Source organism: Acomys russatus, chromosome 9 (assembly GCF_903995435.1).
Source record: "Acomys russatus chromosome 9, mAcoRus1.1, whole genome shotgun sequence".
NCBI classification, from domain to species: domain Eukaryota; kingdom Metazoa; phylum Chordata; class Mammalia; order Rodentia; family Muridae; genus Acomys; species Acomys russatus.
This window is the reverse complement of record NC_067145.1, coordinates 4,900,979-4,911,402: the sequence shown is the minus strand read 5'-3', so window position 1 is coordinate 4,911,402 and position 10,424 is coordinate 4,900,979. Positions and strand designations below refer to the sequence as shown.

The 10,424-nt window shown below is 44.4% G+C and overlaps 1 protein-coding gene across 1 annotated transcript in view; it reads left to right on the top strand.

Annotated features, from left to right (window-relative positions):
- The first annotated feature begins 1,707 nt into the window (after positions 1–1,707).
- Positions 1,708–10,424, top strand: part of Slc1a3 (solute carrier family 1 member 3) — an 80,299-nt gene continuing 71,582 nt past the window's right edge. Inside the window, exons 1-2 of the mRNA XM_051150943.1 lie at positions 1,708–1,874; positions 3,290–3,565. Of these exons, the coding sequence (XP_051006900.1) occupies positions 3,385–3,565 (181 nt within the window). The 5' untranslated portion in view covers positions 1,708–1,874; positions 3,290–3,384. The remainder of the gene's footprint in view (positions 1,875–3,289; positions 3,566–10,424) is intronic.

The window sequence follows — 10,424 nt, the reverse complement described above, 5'->3', positions numbered from 1 at the left end:
AGAAAAGATCACCAAGGGCTGAAACTGACAAAAGACGGAATTTTCACAAAATTATTAAGGTGGTGTCAAATTAGGAAGCTATAATAACTGCTGCTAATTTGTCATGTTGGGCACTCACACACCTCTCCATTGCTCTCCAACCAGTAGCTGTTCCAAAGCACATACATGAATGATTAAAGCTGGCAGGAAACTTTTTTTTTTTTAATAGCACCCTGGGTTTGCTAATGAGGAACAAAAATACATACTTTGGTATTGGATGCCAGACACAAGAACTGAGCAGAGTTTACACAGGGAACTTAGTGAACAAGCAAGCAGAATGATGCTGGACTCTTAGGTAAGTGTTCAGGTTTCAAATGAGCCATTTTCTTTCACCTCAACGAATTTTTTAATTTGGAGAGGTGTGGTGGTGCATGCCTTTAATCCCAGCACTCGGGAGGCAGAGGCAGGTAGATCACTGTGAGTTCAAGGTCAGCCTGGTTTACAAAGTAAGTCTAGGACAGCCAGGGCTGTTACACAGAGAAACCTTGTCTCTAAAACCTATTAAAACATTTGGGGAGGGAAGAGTAAGTCACTCTCAACAGTTCATTTTCAATAGTGTGTGTGTGTGTGTGTGTGTGTGTGTGTGTGTGTGTGTGTGTGTGTATGTGTCTCGGGAGGAGGGGCATTCTGAGACAGGATTTTTCTGTGTAGCTTTGGCTGTCCTGGACTCGCTTTGTAGACCAGGCTGCCCTTGAACTCAGAGATCTGTTTGCCTCTGCCTCCCAGGATACTGGGATTATAAAAGTGCGCTGCCATGCCCGACTTTCATTTTCAATTTATAGGTTGTCTGTTTTGTAGTCCATTTCCTTTTAAGAAAAATAGCAGCCTTTAATTGGGAAGCCCCCCTGGTCTACAAAGTGAATCCAGGACAGGCAAGGCTACATGGAGAAACCCTGTCTTGAAAAACCAAAAATGAAAGAAAAGAAAAAAAGGATACGGGCATTCAGCATCCTTTAAAACCAAAGGAGTTGAACAGCAATTATATTTGGAAATCATGAGTGTGTATTTGCACTCTTGGTCTTAAAACACTGTATAGTTGGCAGTGATCCTGGTCTTTTTGTGTTACCTTTTTCTGTCAGCAGAGCAGGCAGCCAGAGCTCAATTAGATTTGTTATATTGGAGTCTTAAACAGGGGCATGTCTCACCTTGTGTTTTGAGTAACTTTATACACGTTGAGAGGGCGGCAGTAAGCATTCCCCTCTCTGTATTCTTAATTATATTCAGGATCCTTCCAAGAAATTTCAGTTATGTCCTCATCATTGCTAAAGGGATGGGGTGGGGGTGGGGGGGGCACAACAGTTGTATGAGCAGGCAAAAAAAAAAAAAAAAAAAAATCAAACAAACAAAAAAAAAAAAAAACACCCTCTGACGTCCTCTTAAGGGGAGGAAAGCTAAAGTGAAGTAATTAAACGTGGCCTTGGAGAAGTCTTCCAAAAGTCCTAATCAGAACTTGCAGCGTCCGAGTGTGCGCTTCAGTCTGCCATTCTTCCAGGTCTTGATTTTGCGTTTCTAATAAAAGTGAACTGGCAAAGCGTGAAAGTGGTCCAAGGAGCAAAACAACGCCATACAGCACGCTTCTGGTGTGCCAAGTTTAATCAATATTCCGGAGAGCTCGGGCTCCCCCACCCTCCGCCTGCTGTTTTCATTTCCCCACTCCCCCTTGCCCAGCCCAGGCTCCGCCTCTTTTCTTAAGTTGCCTGATAGTAAGTGGCGGTTTCAGAGCACATGCATGTGTCAAGGCTAGCCTGCCCCGCCGCTCCCTGAGCTGTTACCTGCTGAGGAATTCACCTCGACATTGCCTGGGGTGTCGTCCACCGGTCACGGAATCAGAAAAGGTAAGCGTAGCCTCCAATATCCCGGGGGACTCAGTTTCGCGTCCCACTTTTCGGTTCGCTGAGCGGCGGAGTAAAGCTAGCCATATTGGTAAGGTAAGGTCCTGTTAGGACTGAGTGCCGCCTGCGTGTGCTAACCTTCCAAGCCCAATCCACTCTGGATTTGAAATTCAGTCGTTCAAGGTGGACTGGAGGGTAGATGGAGGTCCGAGATGTAGAGTAGATCAAGATTGAACTCGTGTGATTTAAGGGGAACTGACGGGTTAAGGACATCTGAACTATTAGTTTAAAAAAAAAAAATCTGGATTTCTCCTGTCTCTCTTCCCCACTCTCTAAGCTTTAAATCTAGTGTAAAGTCTTAAACACATTGCAAGTCTTACTATCAATGACCTCAACCTACAATTTTATTTAAAAGTCAAACTGTTAAAGTCTTTTGCACCCTTGGATCTGCCGAAAGCCTGCGAGTGCCTGGGTTGCAGCGACCTCCCTCACAGACTCACACGCTGGCTTTGGCTCTGCCAGATACACACGTCCACAGGCACGGCTGATCACCGCCAAAGACTAGGGATTAGGACTCGCGTACAGACTCAGGAGGAAGCCGATGATTTCCAGCAAGGAAAATGGTTTGTATCTGAACAACCTAGGAGCACTTTAAAGAAACCAGAAACCACACGCTGTAATGTTTGGAATGAAAACTGGATTCTCTCCTCATCTGTTTGCAGAAATCCTAAATTTCAAAATACAGAGGCAGTGATGGTTTCCTCTGAAGACTCGTGTGACTCGCGGGTTGCCATAAACCCAAATGTTGTTTTATGCTCCCTCCTTCTAATGATATGAAAGTGGATTATGATTTCAGATAATTTATAGATGTGCCTAGGGCAGTGTGCTTATTTCACAGAAAAAGTGACCCCGTAAAAGCCTCAAAAGCATTTCTTACTGTCTCCTGGGCACTTGTGTTCTTTTTACGACTATATTTACAAATTAATCTGCTCATGTTTCTTAGTGAAATAAATAAATAAAAACAAAGACTCACTACATGTGTTCATGGCCACATGTCAAATTCTGTTATGCCAGTTCTTTTTATTGACATACTTGTGTCTTTAACCACGTACAGCACATGAGTTATCAATGAGTTTTCTGAGTGTGTGGGTGGTACAAGGTACTCGGCTAGGCTCTGAGGACCAGAGTGGGCAAGTGAGTGCTCCATCTCACCCAACTCTGAGGAACCCTTTACTCACTGAGGAGAAAGAGCAAGCTGAGCACACAGTTTTTGCTCATCTATTCTAATTTGATGTCCACGTTGTACACATGGTTCAGTAAAACACATACAATCTAGCCTGAAACTGTAGCTAGAAGTATAAGGTTGATTTCTCAGCCCAGGAGTCTATAACGCTTGTCCCTTTTCTGTCCCCATCTAGTTGTGTTCTCTGACACCGAAGAGGAAATTTCACTTTCTGAGGACAATTTCAAGACACTGAAGTACAAGGAGGTGGTATTCCCAGAGAGATAAAACATGACTAAAAGCACTGGAGAGGAGCCCAGGATGGGGCGCCGCATGGAGAGATTCCAGCAAGGAGTCCGCAAGCGCACACTTCTGGCCAAGAAGAAAGTACAGAACATCACAAAAGAGGATGTTAAAAGTTACCTGTTTCGGAACGCTTTTGTGCTGCTCACTATCACGGCCGTCGTTGTGGGTGAGTCACGTGACCCAAACCGACATTACAAAAGCCTGTAGCCTCTTTTCTGTAGGCCGTTTGCATGCCTGGGAGTGTTATCAGAAAGGCTGAAGCCAGGTGTGGTGGCGCATGCCTTTAATCCCAGCACTCGGGAGGCAAAGGCAGGCGGATCACTGTGAGTTCGAGGCCAGCCTGGTCTACAAAGTGAGTCCAGGATGGCCAAGGCTACACAGAGAAACCCTGTCTCGAAAACAAAAAAAAGAAAGAAAGAAAGAAAGGCTGATTGTGGGTATTCGAGTTGATAGGTCAGGGTCTCCTCTGCATTTGGAAGTTTTTTACTCCTCCAGGAAAAAAAAACAAACAAGCCAGTTTGTTGGGAACCAGATATGCTAGACACATGACAATCAGAATTGTTGGTAAACATTGTATGCTTACATTGCTTGGGTGGAGAACAGGAGTAAATCAAATGCTTTCCCATGTCATGGGAGGATAAAGGTGGTAATTGAATCATTAGGTAGGCTAGGCCTGGCCAAAATATTATCGTTCTACAATGACACTTTTACTTAAAATCAATATATACAATTAGCATGCCCAAGATGAATCACGGGCCTCTAGTAAGGATTATGTCCTGGCTAGAGCCGACTTGAAGCTGAATATCGGTGCTTAAAAATGGAAGCCAACCCTGTCCTGTGTTTGCATGCTCTCTTGCAGCGACTGGAAGGTAAACTGGGAAAATGCTAACACAGGACTCTTTCATTCATTGCCTCATGGAGCCTACCATAGCTAGCTACGTCATTTTTTAAATATTTCAGTCCCTTACTAATTTAGCAGGGTTGACAGCAATCTGTATTAATAAAACTTTTGTTTGCTTGGTTTATAGCTATTTGAAGTTTTAGTTTATTACTTATAGGCAACATAGATCTTACCTTAAATTATTGATGAAAAAAAAAAAACTACGTGTTTGTAATTTTTGATCAAACCAGTGTAGACATCCTTAGGCTGAAGACATGTAAACTAATACCAAGTCCTAAGATGAATTTCTATCAATTTGCCACCAAAAGGCATTCTTGTAACATTGTAATCACTGCTTTGTAATTGGCCAAGATATCTATAAATTTTTTTATTTTATTAATTTATTCAGATTACAACTAAATTGTTATCCCATCACTTGTATCCTCCCGTTGATATCCATACATTTTAAAGGATTAATGACTTCATTTAAAAAATTAGGGAACTTGTGTAGCATATAAATATAACTTTGTCAGGAAAGTTCACTTTACATATGGCCAACAGAAAGAAACACAGCAGGAGAAAAGTGGGTCATAGATTTTAGATTTATCCCATTTTAACACCTTTATTAAATGGCTGATTAATGAGTCTCCAGATCATCGTAGAAAGACTCAAAGGTGATATGTCCTGATTGAGCCAGGGCAACAATAGCTTTCTTCAGTAGGTTCCAGCTTTGAATCCATTCAAGGAGAAAGAGTTGACACTGTCCTTTTCCTGAGAGTCGGTGCAAACTGCAGTGGTCTTGCCTCATGTTATGCTCCGAAGTATAGTTGTCAAGCCAAGAGATGATATGAAAGAAGTTTTTCTATGTGTTTTTGCTAGTCTTTACGTAAGACTAGTCCAACTACCTTCTGGGAGGCTTTTGTGTGCTCTCGCTTGGTGCGGTACTACAAAAACCTCTCATTTTATGGATGAAATTGGTCACAAAGAGATTGAGCAGCTTGTCCAAAGTCACTATCCTGGAGCAAAGCGAGTGACAGACGCTGTTCCCGTAACATCTCGCTCTGCTGACTTGCATGAGAAATGCTAAGGGAAATGTCACGTGTGGAGGCCAGCGAGGCAACACTGCTAGGTGCAGCCACACAGCATTAGCACTCTGCCATTTGACTGATTCTGTTAAACTCAAGGGGGAAAATGATCATTCTTTTACAATTAGGTCTCATTCCTCACACCAATTTAGTACACACCCATTTGCTTTGCACTACTATATGTACGGAGTGCGGTATGTTTGGAAAAAAGAGACAGAGTCAGCTATTCAAAATGGTGTTCTAAACGCCATCAGAGCTCAGTCTGTGAGACAGAACTATTTCCATTAAAGAACAGAGGAATGGAAAGGAGTAGAGCATGAGATCGGACATCGGATTAATAGAGAAGGAAGTTGCTAATTACAGGGAAACAGTATCGCTCCTAACAAGAAGAAAATGCCAGGAATTCCCACTTCCTAGCCCAGTGGGGTCTTTCCTCACATTTGTGAGAAGTGCAGTCAAAGCTGGCGGAGCCGGAGTGGATAAGTTGGCTGGATGCCCTCCTGGTTGGCTTTACTGATGGAAACTGAGGAGTCAGAAGTGGTATGAAGAAGAAACACAAAAAAGAGCTCATTGACAGTCAGAGAGACCACTGAGCTTACGCCAAGCCAAAGGTCCTGCATAGCAAACAGACAACTTCTAAGCAAACAGACTTAGGAGAAAAGGAAGATGCCTTTTGTTATCTGTTGGTATGTCTGCCATTGAGGGCTCAGCTGGAACAAAGGCTCCATTTGTCACTGGAGTCCATGTCTACATTAGCTCTTAACAAAATAATGGGGGAGGTAGTGTCAGGACATAAATGGGGGAAGGAGTCAAGATAGATGCCAGCAAATGAAGAAGAAGAAAAGAAGAAGAAGAGGAAGAAGAAGAAGAAGAAGAAAAAGAAGAAGAAAGAAGAAGAAGAAGAAGAAGAAGAAGAAGAAGAAGAAGAAGAAGAAGAAGAAGAAATAATTATCTCCCCCAAATCTGATTGAGAACCTTAGCTTCCAAATTTTAAGAAATTGTCAGCACTTAGGAAAAGATGCTTAAAAGTTTATCCAATTCATTTTGTTTTTGTCTTTTTTTCCAAATGAGGTAAATATGCATTTAATGTTAAAATGGAAACTAGACAAAAATACTGTGGACCAGGGATAGAATCATGTAAATCCGTAACTCCAGAGTAAAGCAGGGAATTCTAGTTATTTCAGTATCATGTCCTCTACAGGTACAGACACGTGCAGTTGGGTGTCATTTCTAAGCAGATGCAAGGTGTGAACACACTGAGCTATGACAAAGCCTCATATAACTAGGAGAAGTTGGCAGCGTGATAGAAGACAGCAGCATGCTCCAAGTCCCTTTGGAAGAGAGTGTGAGGAAAGCCTTAGGCAGCATGTATCTTTCTTGTTGCTGCAGACATTTGATAAAAAAGGAGCATGGGAAGAAGAGAGGTCGCTATTTGCATCCTCCAGAGAGCACTTCCGCATTCCCAACTGCACTTAATCATGTTAAAGCTGCCTCACATCTTGCTAAAAGAAAGGGAAAGCTCTTTGTCTTATTGATGACACAGAATGTGTCCCTGCCGAGAGAGTGTGTTTGCACACCGGATTCACCAGGAGTCAGAGGGTCATGAGCTCAACTGTGAGGGATGGATGGCAATCTGAACATAGAAGGAGCCGGTCAGCATAGCGGTTTCCTCTGCTGGAGCTCGGCACAGGTCGCATCTTTACTTATGGTTCCTGTTGCTGCTGATACACACACAAAGAAAGTTGGCATCTGTGTAGCTTTTGCCTGAGTTCGAAAGAAATTGGGCTCTCAGAAAAGAAAACACATTTTAATAAGTCATCTCCTCCCTTTCTCTAACTTCTCTTGACAGTAAACTTCAGTAGACTAAAATTCAGTGTAATTCAATAGAATCTCAAGAAAGTGGTCACTGTGGATGCTTCTTGGGACAGAAGAAAGGTGTCATCTGGGGAGTTAGACTTATGGGGTATTACTGTCCTCTGATTGAGTTTCTATATAGTTTGAATTTTCTATTTCATTATATGCTATCGACTATTCCCTTCTCTCTGTTAAAGTACTTAGACAAAATGCAATGCTATCCACCAATTTAGCAATTACTGACTGCTGGGTATTTGGTTCTGTGCTTTGGGGTGACTTTTCCTGGTTTCAGGTCGTTTATTGGGAGAGATGGCTAAAAAGCTAGGTGAAAAAGGAATGTACAGGAGCCAATGGTTGTAATGGAAAAGTTTGTAATCTGAACCTTTAAAACAAGGTAACATGGGGCTGGAGAGGTGGCTCAGAGGTTAAAAGCACTGACTGCTCTCCCAGAGGTCCTGAGTTCAATTCCCAGCAACCACATAGTGGCTCACAACCATCTATAATGAGATCTGATGCCCTCTTCTGGCGTGAAGAAGAACGTGTGGGCAGAGCACTGTATACATAGCAATAAATAAATCTTTTAAAAAAAAAAAAAACAAAAAAACAAGGTAACACGCACACTTCATTACAGCAGTGCCTCTCTGTGTGCTGGCACCCCAGGGGTCCCTATTTTTTTTCATAGGCTTGGGAACCCTAAGTGTATCATATTAATAATAACTGAGCTTAGGCTTTTGATAAAGAACATGCCTGGACTCTTACATCGGTTGCATTATTCTATATCTTCGTGATTCTAAACAAAGTATTTAATCTCTCTGAGGCTTGGTTTCCTCCTCTTTCATCAGTTGTATTCAGCTAAGCAATGTCAGCCACCTCTCTCTCATGCTGGGTGCCACTTACTCCTCTGCATTAACTTTGCTTAAACCTCACAACAACCCAGAGAGAAAAATGCCTTTATGACTCTTGTCTTGTAGATGAGGAAGCTAAGGCACAGACACGTTTTTCAGTGTTGATGCACACTGAGGAGGATTCTAGGCAGACCCAGGGAAACACAGCATTCAGAATGTTGGAGCCAAAGGATCATTTGAACCCAAGAATCAGAGTGAGAGCCCATCACACACACACACACACACACACACACACACACACACACACACACACACACGCACACACACCCCACTCTAGCTACAGCTTCATACTGACATTCACACCACTCTACTTGCTGGTCCCAGGGATTATCTTCGATGCTTTGTTACCTAAAGACCTGCGCTGAGTCCTCCATGTGAGAAATGAGGAAGAACCGAGATTGTTAGGAAGGGTGTTTGTGAGCCTTGATGACCAAATGAAAGAGAGTGGTTGCCCAGTTCTTCTATGACCAAGCAGTTGAATACAAGAGTTAGAATGTAGGAGAAAGATCCCTAAGACCCAGAGTATGTTCCAGTAATGAGCTGTGTGGGCTCCCACTGTGGCGAGATAGTGAAAGGGGTTCACTGCCACGAACACTCAGAGGGCATTGCTACCACACTGTAGAACACAGGGATGGCTTTGGATTATGAGTGAGTAATGAGCACATCAGGTCACCCTGCAGAAGCTTAGTCCCTCATGCGCCGCTCCAGCCGGCTGGGATAGCCAAGTAGATTAAAAGCCACACGGATATAATATAGGCTACCCTGAGCTGAAGGGCTGAGGAGACTGCTAGTGAGACCACACAGTCACCTGCTAAGCCATGAAGTGGGCACCGTTGGACACCAATGCTGATGTCACTCTGCCTCCTGAAGCCATGGCAGTAGGCATCTCCACACAGGCTGAACAACAGGATCCCAGAGACTAGTAGATGGGTTTAGGCTCCATGGTTTCTTCAATATTTCTGGAAGATGAGAACAGAACTTGAGAAAGCTGGGAGGAGTGATACGGCCGGCAAGCACCCCCCCTGGCATTATTAGAGACACCCGTGCTGCCATTCATCGCAGGCTTCTCAGGCAGAAGACGGGTGCAGGGTGAGGGGGGAGCCATCGGTGTACACTCCTTGCTCTAGAGAAGTAACACAAGGATTGGGAGTAAGGAGTGAGTGTCCATGCCCCACCACCATCACCACCACCACCACCACCACCATCACCACCACCACCACCACCACGACCACCATCACCACCACCACTACCACCACGACCACCACCATCACCACCACCACCATCACCATCACCACCAGCACCACCACCACCACCACCACCAGCACCAACACCATCACCACCACCACCATCACCACCACCAACACCACCACGACCACCATCACCACCACCACCACCACCACCACGACCACCACCATCACCACCACCACCATCACCACCAGCACCACCACCACCACCACCACCAGCACCAACACCATCACCACCACCACCATCACCACCACCAACACCACCACCACCATCACCACCACCACCACCACCATCACTACCACCACCACACACAGCAGCAGCAGTGCAGGGAGGTTATCAGGGCTGCCAGGGGCAACTATCTGGTACACATGCCAGCTAAAGCATTTCAGGGAGCCACCACCTTTTTGTTTTGGTTTTTGTTTTTTTGTTTCTCGAGACAGATTCTCTCTGTGTAGCCCTGGATGTCCTGAACTCACTTTGTAGACTAGGCTGGCCTCGAACTCATAGAGATCCACCTGCCTATGCCTCCCAAGTACTGGGATTAAAGGCGTGCACCACTGCACCCGGCTCAGAAGCCACCACCTTTGCACCAATGGTCCCATACAGAATAATGGGGAGCAGAGCTCTGGCTTTGGGAATCTGACCACCTAGGTTTAAAGGCCAATTTTGGGACCAAGCCTCTGTTTCTTTATATATAAAATCTCTCTGCCTGCTTCTATATCCAAGTTCTGCCTTGTGCACACCATGAAAGCTTAAATAATTTCACTGTGTGCTTGAGCAAAGTGTACCATAGGAAACGGCCTTACTTGCTGCCATGGCACTGATTTGGTGCTTCTCCTGGGCTAGAAAAGCCAGAGCCAGGGGTTGAGGAGAACAGGGTGGGGATGAGAGAAGACACTTAACCTGGTTTAGGCTCGAGAGATGGAGCTTGTGTTTCCTTGGCTGGAGAAGAGCCCCAAGAGAGTTGTAGGAAGAGACTTGATAGTTGTACAGGGCTTTGAGGGGCAGAAATGATAGCCAGGGAGTGATACTGCCATTTTTCTGGCCCTTTTAGCC